This window comes from Paramisgurnus dabryanus, chromosome 2 (genome assembly GCF_030506205.2).
Source record: "Paramisgurnus dabryanus chromosome 2, PD_genome_1.1, whole genome shotgun sequence".
Classification (NCBI taxonomy): Eukaryota; Metazoa; Chordata; class Actinopteri; order Cypriniformes; family Cobitidae; genus Paramisgurnus; species Paramisgurnus dabryanus.
The window spans coordinates 7,744,952-7,767,755 of NC_133338.1; the positions used below are offsets into that span (position 1 = coordinate 7,744,952).

At 39.9% G+C, this 22,804-nt stretch overlaps 1 protein-coding gene and 1 long non-coding RNA gene across 2 annotated transcripts in view; one reads left to right on the top strand and one right to left on the bottom strand.

Annotated features, from left to right (window-relative positions):
- Positions 1-22,804, bottom strand: part of LOC135783532 (uncharacterized) — a 417,164-nt gene that overhangs the window by 135,678 nt on the left and 258,682 nt on the right. The window lies entirely within an intron of this gene.
- Positions 9,130-11,746, top strand: LOC135731321 (uncharacterized). The gene is made up of 3 exons (XM_065249290.2): positions 9,130-9,313; positions 10,252-10,427; positions 11,008-11,746. The coding sequence occupies exons 1-3, from the start codon at positions 9,130-9,132 to the stop codon at positions 11,632-11,634; spliced, it is 987 nt and encodes a 328-aa protein (XP_065105362.2). The 3' UTR covers positions 11,635-11,746.

The window sequence follows — 22,804 nt, forward strand, 5'->3', positions numbered from 1 at the left end:
AGCAACAAAATATTGTTTATTTTTGTTCAACCAAGTCGTTATACTCGGAGTCGGGCTAATGTCCACGCTAGCTGCTATATGTTTTGCATTGAGATGATACTTGAGGCTCGATGTGCTGCGGGTGATATGTGAATTCCTTGTTGCATAGCTTACACACAACCATGCTATTATCGACGCTTCCATCCGTTCGTTTTTTATAAAAAAATTTCCCATCCACGTGGCCAACCAAAGCGATCTCATCAGCTTCTTCATTAATGTTCACTGTGGTTTGTTGTTGTCTGAAGTCATGAATGCTAGTTGGTGCTCCAGTATAATCGGTCCACCGAAAAACTCATCCAATGAGAAATGTTCCGCTGTGCAAAAATAATTGCGATTAAAATGCGTTAAAAATGTTTACCGCGTTATTTCTTGTGTAATTAATTAATCTTAATTAACGCGTTAAAGTCCCGGCCCTAAAAATTACTTAAGAAGCTGCAATTGATGACTTAATAAATTACCTTGGCAGCTTAGGTAACACAGGTTGTAGCCTCTGAAGTGCAAGCTTAAGGGTTTCTTTGGTCTCCCTGCTCGTTATTATGTATGCAACAGGAACACCATGACCATGGTCATCTCTCACAAGCAATGTATAGAGTGGAAAGGAATATTGATTCACACAGTGTGTAGCATCAAAAAACAAAATTTTACTCCCATAGTCCTGTAAGTCTTTTCTCATGAACTCAGTCTGGAGAACAATAATAAGGTCCTGATCCTTACCCAGTGGCTGATAAAATATGACATCATCTTTGAAAGGACCAGTTAATAGCTTGTCTGTACTCTTACAGTCATCTTTATCTAGGTCAGGGGTTCCCAAACTTTTTTTCCTGTGCACCCCCTTCTATGTCCCAACCGGGTTGGCGCACCCCCAATCCCCACTTAAAAAAAAAACAACAACGCTAAAAGAGATTTGTTTTTAAAGACTCATGTTTAATTATACTCAAATAACCAGGGCCCGGTTGCAACAGCTGGATGTTAAGAAGTTGGGTGTTAGTCCTACATCGAGCTTAGCTACTTCTGACATTGTGAAAAATATTTACGCATGTTGCACCATCTGAAACTACGACCAGACGCAGCTACGCTCAACGTAGATGATGCGCGCCCCCGTGTATGCGTTTAACCACTGTGATATTTATATGCCATTCGGGTTTACTATGGTAAAAAACGTACACTTACTGCCGTCAGCTAATAGATGAAATATGAAAGTTTCCTCATGTTTACCAGTGCACTCTCCTTCTAGATGCGTGTGTAACGTGCAGACCCATTATTCACGAAAGCCTTTACTGTTCGCACAAAAGGTGTATAATAGTTTGCATATTCATTATAACAGCTCAAGTTTAAAACAAAATTAAATGAAAGCTTTTAATTTGTTCTTTACAGTGCATGGATTAAATTGAAAAAAATTCTTCTGACTAAAATTTTTTTCAGGCCAAGTCATATTCCTTGTAAATAGGCGAGACCAATAGCATTCTAAGGGGAGATGTTTTTTGCCATTAATGCCATATTAAAGTCTACTGTGGCATTTATAGGGTTGCCAACTGCTATGAAATACAGCAGGAGTGTGAGTATGTTTTTTGTGAATAAACAGTGTTAACACTTAATTACAACAAATGATGTGACAAACTAAAAAAATGTATTGTGTAAGATGTAGTTTATAGAGCATTTCAGATTAAGGTGAAACAGCTAAATAACTCCCTATACAAAAAGAAATATGAATATCACCACCTTTAATGAATCTTAATTATTTATTAATTGTAAATCTTATTAATTTTGGCATTTACTTATACATTTTTTTTAAATCAAGGTTGAAACTGTTAACATTAGTGAATGCACCATGAACTAACATCAATTACTTTAATGACATAAACATGAATTAATAAATGCTTATATACTCTATATTTTCCATAGTTTGTTCATGTTATATAATGCATTTAAAAATGTGAACAAATACAACTTTTTCATATCATATTATTCAGTACACATAAACGAATAATCCAGGGTATGTTCTGCTCACGCAACAGCTTACAGTCACAGCTCTAATACAGTAATGTATGTATGAATATAAACCCTGAACGAGCAACTTGAATAAAACTCGTGTACAATTCGCACAGGATGCCTGTAATCATAGTGACAGTTGTACATTGAATGACTGTACCCTTTATCATCAAATTATTATTTTACAATAGAGGCAGAGCTAAGGTGCTATTTTATGCGGAATGTTATAACTTAAAACAATGCATTGTGCGCAACGAACGTATATTACACAAGAGACAAAATTCAAGCTCACGGATAAGCAGTCAGTGATGAAATAAGGATAATAAACAATAATGTATATATCTTAGTAAGGGTATAAATTGATTTAGTCAAGAGCAGTGAAAGATTAATTGTTTGATTAACATTAGTGACAGATACGCAAAAAAGGTAACTTTTTCCTCCTGTTTACTTTCTCCTAAGCTCTAAATGGTCGTGTTTGAGGATACTTGCAAAGACGGGATTTTTGACGCATAACCTTATGTGTATTTAAAGGGGCTGAATGTAAGTTATTACTTAAAAAAATCTTTAAGATAGAGTTTTCATTTGTATATTTATGAGGCAACCATAATGTAATAGAAAGAATGACACCTTGAGTGTCCTCCACGGTTGTCTCGATCAGCCTGTAGGCTCTTTTCTGTGTAGAGAAGTCGGGTCCGAATTGGCGAGAAATTCAAAATGTGACGTCATGCGCGTGCTCGTCATGCGTATGTTCCATATAGACGCGTACGGCGTCATTAGTAAACAGCGGCAATCGCTAGCATGTTTCAAATGGACTCTGTAGACGGAAAGAAGCGACCAACTTCCAGCACAATCCAGACACTTATGGAAACTCCTCGTAAGTTTAAAAAAAATCCTTATCTAGTGCGGCAAAAATAGTGCGTGACCGGCGTCGGCGAAAAGACAAGAGTAAACATCGGATTGGCATTTGATTCTTGGAGGGAGCTCCGGTCAGCGCTGGGTATGAAAACAGACCTTGAGCAGGTTTCCTTTTTACTGCAAAGGTAAGACATAGTTACAGGGCATCTGTAATATATTATGTTATTGTTTTTGTGGTGTAATGCTAACGATAGCATTTATTTTGTGGTGTAATGCTGACGATAGCATTTATTTTGTGGTGTAATGCTAATGATAGCATGTAGCACAGGACCATTTCAAAAGTTACTTTCTTATATGAATTATCTTTATTCAGAGCACGAGTGCATTAAGATTGTGTCGGGAGTGTGTTTTACCGTGTCGTGTTACAAAACTTTTAGAAGTAGAATTCTATTGAAAATATAAAGTAGCACTGCAACATTTTGCTAAAATATGGTCTGTCAAACAATAACCTTACAGTACTGTAACTTTTCTTACATTTGTAAACATGCTGGTGAATCTCAATGAGCTGTCTGTGGTTGCTACGGCAACTCTGGTTGTTGTGGTCGTGCTCGTACGAGTGTGCCCACCGAGAACGAGCATGAGACTGGCTGCAGTTTCTATAACGGCCACTGGTGTCAGTAACGGTTAGAAATTTCTCAACTTACGGAGAGCACCTTTAAGGACAATAAGCGGCAAAAATACTCACAAGCTCAAAGAGAAGTGAATGCGCGACTTGCTTATTCCCCTCATACAGACACAGCGCATTTAACACTGTTGTTATTGTTTCAATTTAAAATCACTTGTTTTTAAATGCGGATACATGTACAAACGTCAACATTTCTTGACCACGCGCACATGCAACTGCAAGAACTGACAGGTGGATGACATCAAAGTACTGCAAGAGCATTTCGGAAGCAGTCTCGTCTAATGAGTTCTCGGTTCACTCTCACGGGATTTTGATGTCATCTGACTGCCTCTTGATTCTTGTGGCGCCAAGTGAAGTTTACCCATGAGTTTAACAAACTCGTTGTATCAGCCACTGGTTAGATCAGCATAGCAGTCAAAAACGATAATGTACGAGACAAATCAGTTACCCCCAAAATACAGGACCCTAGGCTTACTGTGCAAAGACACGTAAATTACCTGGCTGTTTGATTTTCTTAGCCCACGAACTGAAAGGCTTGCCAATCTTCCTCATTTCGCTAAGTCAAGTTAATCTCCATTGGTCTTATACACCTTTATCGATGTCCAAAACATCGGATCCTTCCTGCATTACAAGTATGTCCATGCTAGCAGAAATAAAGTTTTACCTCAGTTTAACGTGAGATACAGCCAGAAAACCCGGAGTGGATCTGGTGCGTATGATTACAGAACGCTTACAGTGGAGAGAGGAACGTGATTTCGCTCCACTCCATGCTTTGATCACATTCCATTTAACAAGGTGAATACTGCTTCTTTATGAAAAGTTAATTTAATAATTTTGCAACTGACGGAAATCCGTCGTAGACTCGCTGCAATCGACAGAAATCCGTCGCTACGACGGAGAACTTTAATTCATGTACTGTATTGCATTCGTTTTGTACATTTACTGGTTCATAAATACTGTCTAATTTTAATTTCTTTAAGACAGAGCTGTGTTCTATTTACTGATGCACTGTAAATTTGCACTTAAAAAACCTTCTTGTTAAGAAATTGTTTTTAGTTTTTTCAAATAATATATTTATATAACAGTATAGTTTGTTAATCTTTCTCATAAGGGGAACGGATTATTATAATATTTCGAAATTACTTATTACATTTATTATTACTTAAAATTAGTAAAACATGTAGATGTCGTGGAAACAATTTGTTAATTTTAATTATATCTGGAGCTCCGTATCAGTTAAACTATAATAGCCAACACACAACTGTACATAACTGCGATTTATCAGCTAATACTTTAATTAAATGCAATTATCCAAGAAAACAAGTAGGCTTACTAAAAAAATTTTTATATCTGAGCGGGAATTGGTTTATTTGCGAGCGTGAGCGGAAAGTTAACGGAGCACTTGCTTTCGCGGTTGGCGACTGAGTGGAGCGCTTGAACAGTAGAGCAGAATATTTAGCGGAGCGTCACACCGCTCTGCTTCACTCACATGCTCCAATGGTGACAGCCCTAAATCCAATGTAGAGATATATGCAGTATAGTCCACGCATTTAAAGTGTTTTTTAGCATGTAGATCTTGTCGGCTTTATCATTTTAAAAGTAGATCACCACACAAAAAAGTCTGGACACCCCTGCTGCTGTATGCAATGAGAGTGAGGGCCGGGTGATACGAAAGGGGAGTTCGGGACAAATTGTTCAACACAACCAATTTGATCACCCACTTAAAAAAATAAGCATCTCGAAGCTTACAAAGAATAAGCTTACATATCAATCAGCTAATTGATGACATTTTGCACATGGGTAAAGGTGCCCAATCAGTCATTTCTGGGAATAAATTACAAAAGTAAAAAAATGTTTTGGAAAATAGCTCTTTATTTGATTATCATTAAAATGTGTTTTCTATACAGAGATATCGGCATCGGCAAATATCGGTATCGGCCATAACAGACAAGGGTCATATCGGTTATCGGTATCGGCCAAAATTTTCACATCGGTGCATCACTAATAAAAAGTGCACAACTCTTCTTAAGGGGAAGTAATAAAGTAAAATAACGAATAATAATTATATAATAACGAATAATAACGAAAAATGTAAATACCCCCCGCCTAACGACATCATCGTCCATCGCGATGGTTTACGTAACCATCGTCAACCGGCAATTTAGGGGACATCGCCCAACCCTAGTTGGCCGTGTTTACTTTTTAATACGAGTAAAGGGACATGATTGATTCTGGCTTTGACAGTCTGAACAGCTTCACGAAGGCAGCTCTTAAACACCAAGGCTCCGAGTGCCATAATAATGTCAGTCGTGCATTTAAAAACTTTTGGTGAATGTCGTGTGGATTTACAATTAAACGAGTAGAGAAAACGGGAGATCAGCGTCCACAATGAGAGGGTCAGAAAGAACCGGGACATTCTGAAGCGTCTTATTGACCGTTTTCTCTTTTTGGGACGGCGAGAATTATCACGGGACACGATGAATCCAGAGATTCGCTGAACAGGGGTAACTACTGTTGGACTTTAAGGCGTCCATTTGCATGTTCATAATTTAGAGGAAAGGCAAAAGATACAAATATCTAAGTTCAAATATTTATTGATCAGATATGAAAAAGTTTAACAGCGCGCTGGATCGTTTCAAGGCCACAAGCGGCAAGCAACGAATGCACAGCATTTTAGAAAACATTTATTTAAAGAGTATATGACGTCGTCTTTCTTCTTAAAGTCTCCACCCACAAAGGCTGCTCTCCCTCGTGAATCTGACTCCTTTACCACACCCAATTTCAGCCTGTAGGCAAAGATGGACACACATAGACAAAGAAAAAACAAACTGTTCTCCTCTCATCCCTGGGAGCCCTGCAGTTCCTCTCCAGTACTCCTCCACTTTGAATAGCATGTTATAATGCTTTCTTAAAAACAAATCATTAATAAAACATTCATTTATAAAAAACATAAGCTGTAAGATGAAAGTGATTATTATGTAAAACATATTTCAATATCATGACATCATTTCATTATTTGTAAAATTGGTTATATGAATAAGGCACACATTAACTTCTTTAGATAGATAAACACATATTAAATCTTTTACTGCAATACTACTTCTAAGCAAACACTTTAATCATTATTAAAAACCATCTGTTAGAAAAGAAATCACACACAGACACACAGGAGATTCTGTTCTTTAAGGTTGAGCTGCCCTGCCCCCCATTAAGTTATTCTATATGCAACCTTCATTTCATTGGTTAATACAAATTTATCAAAGACAACATCTTATATTTATTACATCAATTATTCAATGATCAATACTGATTAAGTAAGAAATACATTGCATATTTTATCCTGTGAACATTAAGGCATTAGTTAATGACATAGTCGCCTGTTTGCCTTCCCCCTCAGGCCTCTCTCTTATCTTGATCTATGCCAGGCGTAAATTCCTAAATTCCTAAATTCCTCCTTGCAACACACACACAAAAGCTGGTAACCTTCCACTCTCAAACATAAACACCTAATTTCTACATAATAGCTCAGTGCATATATAAAACACACAATGTTTATAGAATAAAATGATCAATTAAAGAAATATAAAAATGGAACAAAATCAATTTCCACAGTCCTTATTTGGACATCTTTGTAACTTTAACACTTTTAGCAATCAGCATGAAATGTAGGCAGTAAATATGTAAAACATAATTATTCAACAACACAACAGTACTCCATTGTTCATGAATTGGTTAAATGCATTCATTAGTTAAACATACTAATTTTCACTTTCTCTAAATATAACATAGTTATAAAGCAAACAACTTGTTTATTGAAACCATCTGTTCTGCGTGTTTTCTCTTCAGGGCTTTGTTCCTACCCCCAACTGAAACAGCCTTTCAACTTTACACACAGACATTTACTCACATATCTCAGCACAGAAAGCATTATGGCACATATGGATTATAACATAACATACTGATTAATAAAACAACATAAAAATCCCACACTACTTGGAATTGTTAACGCTATTAGTGTTGGACTTTAAGGCGTCCATTGCATGTTCATAATTTAGAGGAAAGGCACAAGATACGAATATCTAAGTTCAAATATTTATTGATCAGATTGAAAAAGTTTAACAGCGCGCTGGATCTTCTCATGACCACATCTGGTAAGCGAAGACACCCAGCCTCTTTTTTGACAATTATTTATATAATATGTGACGTCGATCTTTCTTCAGAAAATCTCCACCCACAAAGGCTGCTCTTCCTCGTGAATCTGACTCCCTTACCACACCCAATTTCAGCCTGTAGGCAAAGATGGACACACATAGACAAAGAAAAAACAATCTGTTCTCCTCTCATCCCTGGGAGCCCTGCAGTTCCTCTCTAGTACTCCTCCACTCCACATATGGATGACTTCACATAGCATGTTATAATGCTTTCTTTAAAAACAAATCATTAATAAAACATTCATTTATAAGCTGTAAGATGAAAGTGATTATTATGTAAAACATATTTCAATATCATGACATCATTTCATTATTCGTAAAATTGGTTATATGAATAAGGCACACATTAACTTCTTTAGATAGATAAACACATATTAAATCTTTTACTGCAATACTACTTCTAAGGAAACACTTTAATCATTATTAAAACCATCTGTTAGGAAAGAAAACACACACACAAACACACACACACAGGAGATTCTGTTCTTCAAGGTTGAGCTGCCCTGCCCCCATTAGGTTATTCTGTATGCAACCTTCATTTCATTGGTTAATACAAATTTATCAAAGACAACATCTTATATTTATTACATCAATTATTCAATGATTAATACTGATTAAGTAAGAAATACATTGCATATTTTATCCTGTGAATATTAAACATGGTTCCCTGTTTGCTTTTCTCCCTCAGGCCTCTCTCTTATCTTGATCAATGCCAGGCGTAAATTCCTCAGCATATGCTGTTTCTCCCCCAACCGAAACCACAGCCTCTCAACTTTACACACAGACATTTACTCACATATCTCAGCACAGAAAGCATAATGGCACATATGAATTATAACATAACATACTGATTAATAAAACAACATAAAAATCCCACATTAGCGGAGCATGATGTTGACTTGCGACATCATCTTGCCACGGCCACAGTTTTTACAGGACCGTCAGGAAAATATCAAAACGATATAATAAATGCAGTGTCAGAAGTGTTGAATGATCACATCAAAGAAGAAATTAAACAAACAAATTTTGTGGCAGTTATGGTGGATGAGACGACTGACTTCAGTAATGCCTAGCGTACACCAAAGGATTTTCACAGTCCCAGACTAAAGACCAGCAGTCTTTAGGAATCTAACTGGAGTCCCGGCGCGCTCCCGTCGTCTCGATCGTTAACTGTGAGGTGATAATCTGCGGTCGGTGACCCGATTTATGCCAGTCTTTCTCTAGTCTTTCATATCAAACATGTTTGATATTATCGCAAGTCCTAGCGTAGTCTAGTGATGTAAAACAATCAACAACCAATAAATTCGTTCTCCGAAAACCGGAAACAGGAAGCCATCAGTCATAACAAACATGTCGAAGAACGTGGAAACACGAGCGCCAAGTAGGCGAAAATGGACTGTGGAGAAAGAGGAGCGCCTTGTCGAGCGGTGGGCAGAGCAGCCGTGTCTTTTTGATGTAAACTGCCATTCATACCACGACAGAGTGGAAAAAGAAAAGAAGTGGACCGATATTGCCGAAGCCATCGACATGCCTGGTATGTGCTAACATGCTAACTCTACCACTCTATTGAATGGCATAACGTGCTAATGTTTTCTGTTAACAGTTATGTGCTTACATTCTTCACACCGCAAGCGTGAGCACGCTCAATTAAAGTGTGACAGTGCATTGTTTATGCTTTCAATGGTCGTGGATTGACGCGAAAAAGTGTAATTTTACCATAACACATGAATGTGACTCCAAGTGTGTTTCAAACACGGTCATAACTTTGAGCAATTTGAAAGAAAATATGAAATATTTGAAATATTTAAAAACACCAGAAGACTGCGCTGTCATTCACTCTCTGCCCAGCAAATGAGTCCTCATATATCTTAATAATCTTCAGAGAAACAGATACATCTATAAATATAAATCTTAAACTGTTAAAGGGAAACACGATCGACTGCTTCATGCTGTCAATCGTGAGTGAATTTTTTATTTTATCGTAAAACTTAAGAGAAACAGATTTAATAATTTGCCATGGGCTTTTAATGTCTATAATTGTGTATTGTGTCTATATCTGTCATTACACTGACCAGAACATCACGAAAACAATGTGGGTAATACAGATCACAGTTATATAAATTACACTGACCGTCAAAAAGCATCTTGAAGAGGTTTTGCTCATAAATGCATGTAAAATAATGTGAACTTGATATTTTTATACTGTTATTAAACTGGACAGTATGCGCTGCAAACGCAGCCGGTGTGAAAGCACACGCGCAGCAAATTCTCTCTGTAAACGCGCTGCCCAGTGCTCACGCTTGCGATGTGAAACCGGCCTACTCCACCACTGTATTGAATGGCATTATGTGCTAATGTTTGATATTGACATTACTGTACAAGAGCACGAATGAAAGACTGAATGAGAGAGAGGAAATCTAGCTTTGCACAAACTGGGAAAATGTAACTAATTCTACTCAATGTATGTTCCAGTTGCTGAGGTTAAAACACGCAGCGTGTCTCTCAGGACACAGTTTTGCCGTCTGCTGAGACCTCTACCAAGTGGGAGTGGGGACAAGGCCCTCACTTCTAAACAAAAGTGGATCTTGCGACATTTAGACTTTCTAAAGCCATTTGTTACGCCCCGCAATGCTGAGACTACCCTTGCTGTGAGTATTGTCCATTCTCTGTATTCTATAGTAGATATGTATCTTTTCTTGTATTATGTACCCTCGAATATTCACTGTGAAACACTTGTTCATAATTTCAACACTGCATTTAAAATTATACCCTTTCAAGACATTTAGTTCAAACTATTGTTCTCATCATATAATGATATAGATTCATAACCCCTATATACAGTCAAAGTGATTTATTGTAACTAAACAATATAAATTAACATATTTTTACTCATCAAACAAAAAATGGAGGAAAAAATTTGGACCCCTAATAACTAGTGATACATCCCCCTTTGTTGAAATTACTTCAGTGAGGTAAAATGGTGGAATGGCTGATGTCAAAGTCATTTGATATCTTTTTAAATCCTTTTTCACACTCATAAGCAGTGTGGATGAAATATATGGGGGATGTCCTAATTTATTCTTCCTCAAAAATTGCATTCTTTTAAAATTACATTTCACAGAGAGTCTTAAAAAGGCTTATCTTATATACCACCACTGTAGGCCTACGTTCAGAAATATTTTGGATCATACAACATAATGTGATACATATTGATATCTTGTCCAACAGATTGACGACAATGACACAGACACACAGGGGACAGTGGCTGATGATGAAGTGTCCTCTCCTGGGGAAAATTCTTTGGAGACTGCGCCTAGGGCATCTACACCAGGACCATCAAGGTCCTCAAGCCCACCATCACCGGCACCAAGAGGCTGCCGCCCTTTAACCAAAAAGCCAAGACGTCCCAATGACAGTGACATTGAGCTTGAGAAGCTTGAAGTCCTGAAAGAAATGTCCAACACTGTGAAATTTGGTTTGAACCCGGAAAAGCAAGATAGAATAGATGATGAGTCTGGCTTTGGACGACAAGTTGCAGTCGAGGTCAATCACATCAAAGACCCAATTTTGAAAACAAGAGCCAAAAAGAGAATTATGACAACACTGTATGAATTCCAAGAAGCAGATCAGAATTTGACAGGCCGGGCACAACAGTGGGCAAAACCTAATGATCAGTTTAACATTTGGTCACAGCAAACACCACCACAATACAAACCCAGAGAGCTACAACATAATGAAACACAGCCTCACATTCAGCCTCAGACCTCACACCCAACATCTCACCATCACGCATACACTCTTCCCCATGGGCAACCAAGTTACGTGCAACTCCTTGAAGACAGTGAGGATAATTAAAATAGTTTGAGTGTCCCATTGTTAGTATTGTTAACATTTAACATTGGGGTGGTAGGTCTATAATTTGGTAACTTGTTAGTTCTGTGAATTACAGTGTACTAAAACGTGTTTAAATGTTGCTGCTGTTCAAGCACTTTCATATTGAAACGCATTGAGTTTCCATGTGTTTTGTTACTTTTTGCACTTTTTCTCAGCTCATGTGGCTGAATTAGCTGATATTTGCAGGTTACTATGCTTTTGTAACAAATATGAGGATGTCATATTGTTTTGATTTTAAGGGCTTTGCCTGTTAGTCCAAGCTGCAAATTGAAACGCATTGAGTTTCCACTTCACTTTTTGTTTTTTATTTGCACTTTACCTCAGCTCTTGTGGCTGAATTAGCTAATATTTGCAGGTTAATGTGCTTTTGTAAAAAGTATGAGTGTTTTATTGTTTTGATTTTATGGGGTGTTGACTGTTAGCCCAAGCACTGCAAATTGAAACACATTGAGTTTCCATTTCATTTTTTGTTTTTATTTGCACTTTACCTCAGCTCTTGTGGCTGAATTAGCTAGTATTTACAGCTAATTAATGTGCCTTTGTAAACAAAAAAAATATGAGGAAGACATTGTTTAGATTTTAAGGGGTGTTGCCTGTTATTTTTGGCTTCAATGTGGAAGTGGAAGTGTTTTTTTCTATTTGGAATAAACGAAGAGTAAACACTGTTTTGAATGTATTTCTTTATTTGTTCAATTGATTTAACAAGTACAGTGCAGCAGTACAGTTTTTGCCAGTAAAACAGAAATGTTCCTTGTTTAAATGAAAATGCAGACTTGAACAGGATTTACATTTATTTATTAATTTTAATATATGTATATAATATACATGTGGTGTAAGGGAAAGTGCACACATTAAATGTGGTGCTCCTGCCATGGTACTTGGCCCTCTGGTGAGTTGAAGTACTTCTTCATCAGGTCCCTCAGGTCTTTAGCCCTTTGTGTAGGATTGCGTGCGTGGCTGGTTGGCAGATCATGGAATGCTCCCTGGCCTTCTTGTCTCCAGGATCCAGGGATCCATTCGTGGTCATCAGTCTCCTGGTCTGTCAAGGTTGGTGGCACATACTCTGATCTGCGTTCTCACAAGAAATTGTGGATCAAACACGAGGCTAGTGTTATTTTCACAACCTTGTCAGGATGTAGACAGATGGTTGTTCTGAAGACCTGAAACCTGTTGGCGAGAATGCCAAAGGCATTCTCCACGACCCGTCTTGCTCTCGACAACCTGTAATTGTAGATTCTTTGGTCATGGTCTAGCTGTCGGTGGGGAAATGGCTTCTGCCGGTCTGTGCGAAGGGGGAATGCATTGTCTGCAACAAACATATATGGCATGACGGTGGTGGTGTTAGGCAGGGGTTCTGGTGGGGGTAAATTCAGGCAGCCTGTTTCCATTGCTCTGTGGAGGTCACTGTGGGCAAATAAACCACCATCTGACAGTCTGCCCTGGGCTCCTACATTTACATAAACAAATTTGTAATTGGCATCTACTACTGCCATTAAAACAACTGAAAAGTGGCCTTTATAGTTCCGGAATGTGCTGCCTGAGTGACCGGGGGGCTGAATGGAGATATGTTTTCCGTCAAGCGCACCAAGGCAATTTGTGTACTGCCACTTGTCCTTGAAGTCTGCGGCGACAGCTCTCCAGGCAGCCTCTGATGTTGGTGTCTATAATAAAATGGCAAACAAACACATCCAGATAACAATAAGTGATCATGTTTGACTTTAAAGGAGACATATCATGAAAATCTGACTTTTTCCATGTTTAAGTGCTATAATTGTGTCACTAGTGCTTCTGTCAACCTAGAAAATGTGAAAAAGATCAACTTAGTAACTTAGTTTTGGTAAACCATTTTCTGCAAGCATGTGAAAAAATAGGTCTTTGTAATTTGGCTCCTATTGTGATGTCAGAATAGGATAATAATGCCGCCTTTATCTGCACTATCCAACCACAGCACAGCCATTTACTACAGACAGAAAGAAAATAATTCACAGCACAATTGAGTTTCAATTGCAACAAACCACCATCATTGAGATCAGTGTTTGCATTTCATCCGCTCATTTGCATTTTCAATAACACACCCAAAAACGGCACACTTTTGCTCAGGCCTACAAAGTGGCAATTTTAACAAGCTGTAATTAATTATCTTTGGGGTATTTTTAGCTAGATCTTCACATGTGTTCTCTGGGGACACCAAAGATTTAGTTTACAACTTAAAAAAATCTCATAATATGACCCCTTTAACTTGCTATGGGCACCACATAATGTAAGATTACAGATAGCCCCCTATTCTGTTAAAATGTTAGTTTTTCCACCTTGAGGTAATCCTCCTTCATAACTTCATACAGAGCCTCACACGTTGAGATGACGATCTGTGAAACCGTTGTTCACCACATGCGGTATTGGAATCCCAGGGATTTAAAGGTCTCACCTTGAATGGAAGCAGTAAAGAAATATAAATTTATTTAAATATATTTTAAATATCGAGATATCACCCACCCCTAATATCTACCAAGTAAATTTCATCACCAGGCCAACATTAGTTGTTTGGGAGGATGGGGTACAACTAGGAAGATGTTTATACAACAGTAGTTATAATGTTCCTCATACAAACCTGTGGCCAAAAATCTCAGTGTCACTGAGAGTCGATCTTTTGCACTGATGGCCATTCGAAACTTTGTGTTTGATTTCCAGATGACTGGCTCCACTTTTTGTAATATATATCCGAAGTCCTCAGAGGTCATCCGAAGTAACTCTCTGAATCCACTTCTGTCTTTTATCTGGTTAAAAAAGGGTGGTTTTACCAGGTGGTCAAGCTTGCACAAGGTATTCTGCATAGCATTAGCATAGTAAGCAGTACATGATTGCAATAGTAGGCTATAGCAGTATTGACATAACTCACCTCCAGTTCCCTTTGAAGGACAGACAGACCTTGCTGTCCCCGTCCATGCAGCCAAGGCCGTGCCCATATCCTCTGACGCTTTCTCTTCTTTTTTCTTTCACTGCAAATGACTTCAATGGCAAAAGCCACGGTAGCTAACTCTAGCTGCTTCTCCTCCATTTTTGTTAAATCACTGCTGAGCATGATGGGAGGAATTTGGTGGGAATTAAAAGCTAAAATAATCTTGTTGTAGTCTTGTAAATAGTGTCACTACAAGATTCAGTGTTTGTAAAATCTTTAGTCTGAGACTAAAAACTGTGAACCCCAAGTCTTTAGATGTGAGCTGATAATCTTATAAAGTCTTTTCTAAATCTTTTCAAAGTCTTTTAGTGTACAGAAAGCATAACAAAGCGCAGCTCTCATGTACTCGGGTATGTGACTGAAAAGTGACGGGTGAGTGCTTTACTACTTGGCGCGTATTGTATCATGCAGATTGTGGTTTTAATCTGATAATAAGCATTATTAAGGGCTTATGCACATTGTTATTGAGTGGTTCGTGTTGCACTGATAGTAGCCTGTAGCATGTGGATGTGACACTATGCACACAGTGTGCATAGGGGGATTACATTTATTGATACATGCAGTGAAATTTAGTCTAAGTTCAACCCACCCTTACCTAGCATAATGTTTTAGGCTAATTGTTGATCAGCTATAATGTTGCTGAGTGCCTGTATGTGCGGCCGAACATGCGCATTATTTGCATATGGGTGCGTTAGCTGTAACAGATGAGTATGTATGTGGTTTACATGCTTACTGAAGGCCCTGACTGAAACCCCACGGTACGCCACTGGTAACAACCCTAGTTGGAACTGAAGTCTGGAGGACGGTAGCCCTCCAGGAGCAGGGTTGGGCACCACTGCTCTAGATGGAGCTAGAACCGCGGGTTTTTTTGTTAAACAGTCTAATTTATGTTGTTCTATCCTAGCATAGTGTTGGTTTCCGTGAATATGATCAAAAAATATGATCTAAAAAGCTTTAGACGGCAGCTTTAAAAAAGCAACTCCTCTTCCAAATTTTGCACCTACATGAGCCGTTAATACTGCGCATGTGTTGCTGAAAAGCACGATACAGCGACTCTCGAGTCAGGAACAGGTTGCTGCATTTATGGAGTCACCAGTTCACTGATTTGAGAACAGTTTCTATCGGACGCGTCCGAAGAACTAAAGAACTGTGGATACTGAGCAGCATGCGTGAGCCAAACAGTACGGACATCAGTGAGTTGCTGTGCTAATACTGTAGCCTACATGAACTAAGATGATTTAATTTTACCATAAAACTTACAGGAATATGCATGGTACAGCGAATTATATTAAACACAGTTTTGACTAAAATGTATTTGTTAGGTTTGTGTGTGTGTTCAGTTTATACTTTAAGTTCTTATTAGCTTGATCATGATTTCTGTTAAAAGTTTTTGAATGTGCTTTAGTTGGACAACTAAATAATAATAAAATCAACCATACACGACTTTACTTGGATTTTTTATGTATTTTACCCTCCTGGATGATAGAATTAGATGCGAATGACGTCATTACGTAAAGTACGTTAAAGAACTGGTGAATCGGATTTTTGAACCAGTTCTTTGAAACGAACTGTCCGAAAAAACTGATTCACAAAAAAGAGTCAGACTTCCCATCACTAATGTCTTGTTTTTTTCATAGTTCTATTACTTGTTCAGATTTTCTCACGTCCAGCAGTTCCAACTAAAAACCATTAATAGAGAAAATACCTAAAAAACATTGGGTCTCATTCACTAAATATTGCATACGGTTTTTGTATTTATACACTCACTTGAACTTCTCACGAAAACTTTCTGCTAATTCACAACACGTGTATTCACATCAGTTTGTTCTTATACTTGTTCTTATGTTAGTGAATTTGGAGTGTTCTATATAAATGGCCGCCTGCATGAGGTTGGTAATTTGCATAAAACACGCCCAAACCAGGTTCATATAAGGGTTTTCCGTAGCACAGCGCTGGTGCACAAATTTTTTTTAGAGAACTTTGTCATAGAAGCTTTATCTGTATCTAAAATAAAACCGACAGGAGATCAAGTGATTCGACGTTTGGACTTCTCATTACATCAACATATTGTTTACATTAGGCATCAAGCAGATGCTTTCATTTAGGGATTTAAGGAAAGTGTAATGATTTGTCATAACGTGCATCTTCTTTATATATGTAGAAAAAAGTAGGCTAAAATAATGCAAAATATAATATCTATAATAATAATATAGATTATGTACAATAATACAGGTTGGGGTGAGAAAAAATTGTGAAATAAAATTTCTTTTTTCTTAAACACTTAATTCAAGTAAAATTTTCTCACCCCATTGGCAGATAATTTTAGCACGAATTGTATATTTTTTGTCTAAAAACTAGTATTATTTTCTTAGGTCATTTTGCTCATTAAAAAAATACATCTTGATTTAAGAATTTTTAGATATTTCTACTGAAAAAAAGACAAAAATACTAAGTAAGAAAGTCATTTTTTGCAGTGTGTCTGTCCAACAAACAAAATAAAATACAAAACCACCATCCAGCCAGCTTAATGCTGCATTTACACCAACCGCGGTAGAGGCGTGAAGCGCGAGTGATTTCAATGTTAAGTCAATGTGAAGACGCACTAACGCGCGTCAGGAGGACCCACGGCGCGGAAGAGGCGTTCGGCGCGGCGCGGAAGATGCGTTTCCGCCTCAGGCGCGAATTGAGCGTTGTGCGCAGTACGCGCGAATTGTGCATTTTGCGGTTCACACAAATTTGTGGCTGACGCCAGAGTTGAAAAATTTCGCGTCGCGTTAACCAATCAGGAGCCTGCCTGCTGCTGTGGTGGCAGCCCCGCCCGGAGTCACTCACTCAACCAAGGCTTGATATTGTCTGTGCACAGTCACCCAGAGCTATACGACACAAGTTCTTATTTCTATAGAGGAGACAGGAATAAAAAGGACCTCGCTTGGAAGAGTGTCAGTAAGGACTTTGGGCAACCTAAGTTGTAATACACACTTCACTTTTGAGTCACGTGACGTTTATCGACCCGCGCCATTTATTTTCCCCCTATAGTATTGTTACCAAATACAAACTGGTAACTCTCTCAATAAATGCACAGTCAACATAAGTTATCCTACAATCAGACAACCGCATAGCACTTGCCCCTCCCACAAGAAGCGGAGTTTGCCTCTGATGCGCGTCAAATGCTTGCTTTTTCCGCGCGTCTACTCCGCTCTACACGCGCGAATGCATCCAAATTGTTCAAGCGGCAAACCACGCGCGGTAGACGCGATTTTGACGCCCGAAACGCGTCATTCTAGAGTAATTAATATTCAGACCAGACTATTGATTTTACATGTTGAGACCTTGAAGAATGTACTATTACTGTGTGGACTCGAAATGAAAAGCTTAAATATGCTTTTAATTTGTTAGAATATCAATTGCGATTAGCATGCTAAATGCATTGAAAATGAATGAATGAGCTACCAATCGCTGCTATAATGACCTGACGATCCCTGGAAATACTTCAAAAACATGATCAGACACTCTAGCTCACTTCTTAAGACCATAGAGATGGTGTTACAATAGCCTGGTTAGCCAGACCTACATCAAGATGTAAGGTCTGGCAACTCTTCACACAAACGGCTCAATGCAAGGGGCGGGATATAAGGTTGTCCCTCAAAATGCCTCTGCATGCAATAGGATAGCGCTATGACGGATCAGAGCAACGAAGAAGGTGACGTAGTTACCGTAACCAGTCGGCAAAACTCCAAACACATCTTTCTTGCTTAAAAAGGACTTCAGTAGGGTTTATTTGCTCTTCTCTCAAAGAAAAACATAAGTCTAAGTCCTCCAGAGTCGCGGCCAAAGCCGCTTCAAAAGATAGCTGTTCGCCAGCAGCAGCAGCCATTCCCTGTTTTCAAGTAGGAACCGTTGCAGCTCTGTCGTCATCATGTTAAGCCCGCCCCACAGACGCTACACACGATGTGATTGGCCTGACCAAATTTTGGTTTTTGGACCGGTTAAGTGTATTGTGAGTGCCTAGACTAAACCCTGGCAGCAAATATATTTTGCGGCCGCTAGGGTGCGTCTAGATTTCTAGGCTAGTGTTACAACAGTGTGGAGTTGAAATTCAAAATGTAAATATGCTTCAGAAGTGTAAACATGTCAACCACGATTTGCATGCTAAAACAAAGTGATGAATGAATGGGTTGTTTTTGGTTATTACTTTTAAGAAGGCTGAGGATCTCTGGAAATGTATTTAATCCCTCATTAGATCATCTGGATAACAAGTTTAGACTCTGTAGATGTTGTTACTACAGTGTGAATTTAAAACTCGATGTGTAAATATGCTTTAGAAGTGTAAACTGTGCTTTGGTGATAGTTCATCCTTGCTGAGTTCCGTGGACCAGCCGGCCTTGACATCGATGGCTTTCACCTGTTCAACTGTGTGGCAGTCCACGCTCACTGGGCAGTTGCGAGCAAGAGCCATAGTTGCATGCAGGTGGGTTAATGTCTGTGCAGTCATTGTGTGTCAAAACCATTCATAAGTTACGAAGCCGTAACGCAGCAGAGCCGATCTGCAGCCGCTCTGCAGTTGGTCGAAATGTTGGCGTAATCCGTAAGGCAGTCCAATATAATAACCAGGGAAACAAAAAAATGGGTACACAGGAAAATAACGCTGAGTAGTGCAGCACGGGGAAAACAAGACTTCGCAATGAGCGTGTGTGTGAGCCCCAGGTATATAGGCAGGGTAATGAGCAACAGGTGGTGTGTCACCATCCAATCACTGCCCCCCAAGCACACGCATCAGTAAACACTAGAAAATGCGCCAATTCCTCAACAACAAAAAATAAGAATTAGAAAATTTAAATCAGGGTAATGCGATTTGAAATGTGAAAATAACTGACAATATGGAAAAACCTGCAAAAAGAAAAGACTGTGCAGCTACAATAAACAGTGGGAAGTAAAAAAATGCGTGGATAAAGCCGTCAGTGGTGACTCAACGAAAGCCTTCTGCACTTTATGTCGAAGGGAATTGTCACTTGGCCATGGAGGTGAGAATGACTTGAATCAGCATGCTTCCACAGAAATGCATAAAAATGCCAAACTAGCTAAAGGTGCAAGAAATATCGGTGCATTTTTCGGAGGAAATACTGTGGAAATGGATAAAATAGCGGCAAGTGATGACTCGTACGTGTATCATACTGTCAAACATGGACTTAGTTACAGCACCGACTGTCTTTTTAAGCTAAACGGTGCATTGTTTTATGACTCAAATGTTGTGAGGAAGATGCACTTGGGAAGAACGAAAGCTGAGAAGAATCACAATGAATGTTTTAGGACCAAAGACTGTATGAGATATCCTGAATGATCTATCACGACTGAAGGCAAGTCTCTGTTTTATTTGGTTGCCACCGATGCCTCAAACAAGGGAAATAGAAAACTTTTTCCTGTGTGAAACACAATATACATAGCCAAGGGGTCGTTAGTTTTTTTTTACAAGTTAAGTAGAGATAAAGAGAACGGTAAATAGAAAAAGAGATAAAGAGAAAGGTAACTTAAGAAAGATAGTAGGTCCGTTGTTAGGAAGTGAGGTAATGGCGGAAGAGATGGGTTTTTAGCAGAGTCTTAAAGACAGCTACAGTGTGAGCAGATCGTGTCACGACCGGCAGATCATTCCACAGTTGTGGAACAGCTCCTGAGAAGGTATGCGCTAGTGATTTTTTCCCTTTTTGAGATGGCACCACAAGCCGTCGCTTGGTGGCAGAGCGCAGGGATCGAGAGGGTACATAAGGCTCTATAAGTAAGTGAAGGTAAGGGGGTGCTGACCCAGTGGTAGTTTTAAAGGCCAGGAGCAGAGCCTTAAATTTGATGCGACCTGCTATAGGAACCCAGTGTAACTTGACAAAGAGAGGAGTGTCGTGCGCCCTCTATGGCTCATTGAAGACCACTCTTGCCGCTGTGTTCTGAATCATCTGTAGGGGTTTGGTCTTGCAGGCTGGAAGCCCTGCCAGTAGGGCATTGGAGTAGTCCAGCCTGGACAGGACAAGAGCTTGGAGCAGGACCTGCGTGGCATGCTCATCTAGGAAAGGTCTAATTTTCCTAATATTGTAGAGGATGAATCTACAAGAGCTAGCGGTGCTGACAACATGCTCCGTGAAGTTAAGCCGATCATCAATGACCACTCCCAGGTTTTTGGCCGTCCTGGAAGGTGTGATGGTCGAGGAACCTAGCTGAATGGAAAGGTTGTGTTGAATCTTGGGTTCAGATGATATGACAAGCAGTTCTGTCTTCGCAAGGTTAAGCTGGAGATGGTGACCCTTCATCCAGAGTGAGATGTCCCTCAGGCATGCTGAGATGCGGGAAGAAACCGTGGGATCATCAGGGTGGAACGACAAGTGGAGTTGAGTGTCGTCTGCATAGCAGTGGTAGGAAAAGCCATGTTTTTGAATGACAGAGCCCAGTAATGTCATGTATAACACAAAGAGCAGCGTTCCAAGCACAGAATCTTGAGGCACCCAGGTATCAAGACGTTGACGTTCGGAGACGTCTTCTCTCCAGGATACCCGTAATGACCTATCTGAGAGGTACGACTTGAACCATAGAAGTGCTGTGTCAGAGAGACCCATAGACATGAGGGTAGACAGGAGGATGTAGTTATTGACTGTGTCAAAAGCTGCAGATCGATCCAGTAAGATCAGCACAGATGATTTGGAGGCTGCCCTTGCATGCCTAAGGGCTTCAATGACTGAGAGCAGCGCAGTCTCAGTGGAGTGACCGCTTTTGAAACCTGACTGATTGCTACCCAGGAGGTTATTTTGTGTGAAGAAAGAGGAGGGCTGGTTGAACACAATGCGTTCAAGAGTCTTGGCAATGAAGGGAAGAAGAGAAACCGGTCTGTAGTTCTCTTGCATAGCAGGATTGAGTGTGGGTTTCTTCAGCAGCGGGGTCATCCAAGCCTCTTTAAATGCTACAGGGAAGGTGCCAGTGTAGAGGGATGAATTGATGATGTGAGTGAGAGCAGGGATAACTGACAGAGAGATGGCCTGGAGGAGATGGGTGGATATGGGATCTAGCGGGCAGGTTGTCGGATGGTTAGAGGTCAAGACCTTGGAAACATCTGCTTCGGATAGGAGAGAGAAGGAGGGACGGGAGCATGTCTCAGAGGTTTGAGCATGCGTAAGAAGCTGTGGCTCGGAGAACTGACTGCTAATAGTTTTCGTTTTCTTCACAAAGATTGAAGCAAAATCATCAGCTGTCAGATCGGATGAAGGTGGAGGGGCAGGGGGACAAAGAAGGGTAGAGAAGGTTTTGAAGAGAGTGTGAGAGTCAGGTGAGTTGTTAATCTTTGAATGGTAGTATAGGGTCTTAGCAGAGGAGACATCCTTGGAGAAGGAGGCAAAAAGAGACTGATAGAGACAGAGGTCAAAGGGTCATTTGATCTGCGCCACTTCCTCTCTGCAGCCCTGAGTGTAGAGCGATGCTCACGGAGAACCTCAGTTAGCCAAGCAGCAGGTGGTGTGACCCGGGCCGGTCCAGATGTCAGAGGGCATAATGTGTCTAAGCAGGATGTAAGAATGGAACAAAGTGTGTCAGTGACGTTGTCAGTATCTAACAGAGAGAGTTGGCTGGGAGTGGGGAGCGTGGAAGCGATCGCAGAGGATAAGCGGGAGGGAGAGAGCGTGTGCAGGTCGCACCGGAACGTGGCCAGTAGGGGATCGTATGGAGTGATAGGGGGAGTTAGGTCAAGCTCGAGAGTAAAGGGCGATTTATAGTCGTGCGTAGGTCCTACGGCGTAGCTACGACGTAGGCTATCCGTAGCCTGTGCGTAGCTCTGCGTAGCCTGACGCGCACCTCACAAAAATTCTAACAGCGCGTCGGCTCTACGCGGACCGTAAGCGCTGTGATTGGTCCACCAGAACCCCTCCCGTCAGGTAAAAAACTGCATCATCGGTATTTCCGTTTGAGACGGTGAAAACAAAGATGAGCCAAGTTGAGGAGTGATTTAACTCAAACTGAAAAATAAGTCGCTGTTTATTTACTGCCATCATTGCTGGTCTTCTCAAATTATACACAACAAGTTGCTATTTCTTCTTCGTTTGTGGGTTAAATTGCTTAGCTTCTTCTTCTGTGACGACTTCTGCTGCTACTGTGGTTACACGCGTGATTACTGCCAACCAGCGGTTTCGCGTGTGTTTGCACGTCGAC

Excerpts from the sequence above, each read along its gene's own strand:
- LOC135731321 (XM_065249290.2), top strand. The coding sequence starts at position 9,130 with ATGTCGAAGAACGTGGAAACACGAGCGCCAAGTAGGCGAAAATGGACT. Across the intron at positions 9,314-10,251 it reads CGAAGCCATCGACATGCCTG|TTGCTGAGGTTAAAACACGC; the intron begins GTATGTGCTAAC and ends TGTATGTTCCAG. Across the intron at positions 10,428-11,007 it reads ATGCTGAGACTACCCTTGCT|ATTGACGACAATGACACAGA; the intron begins GTGAGTATTGTC and ends CTTGTCCAACAG.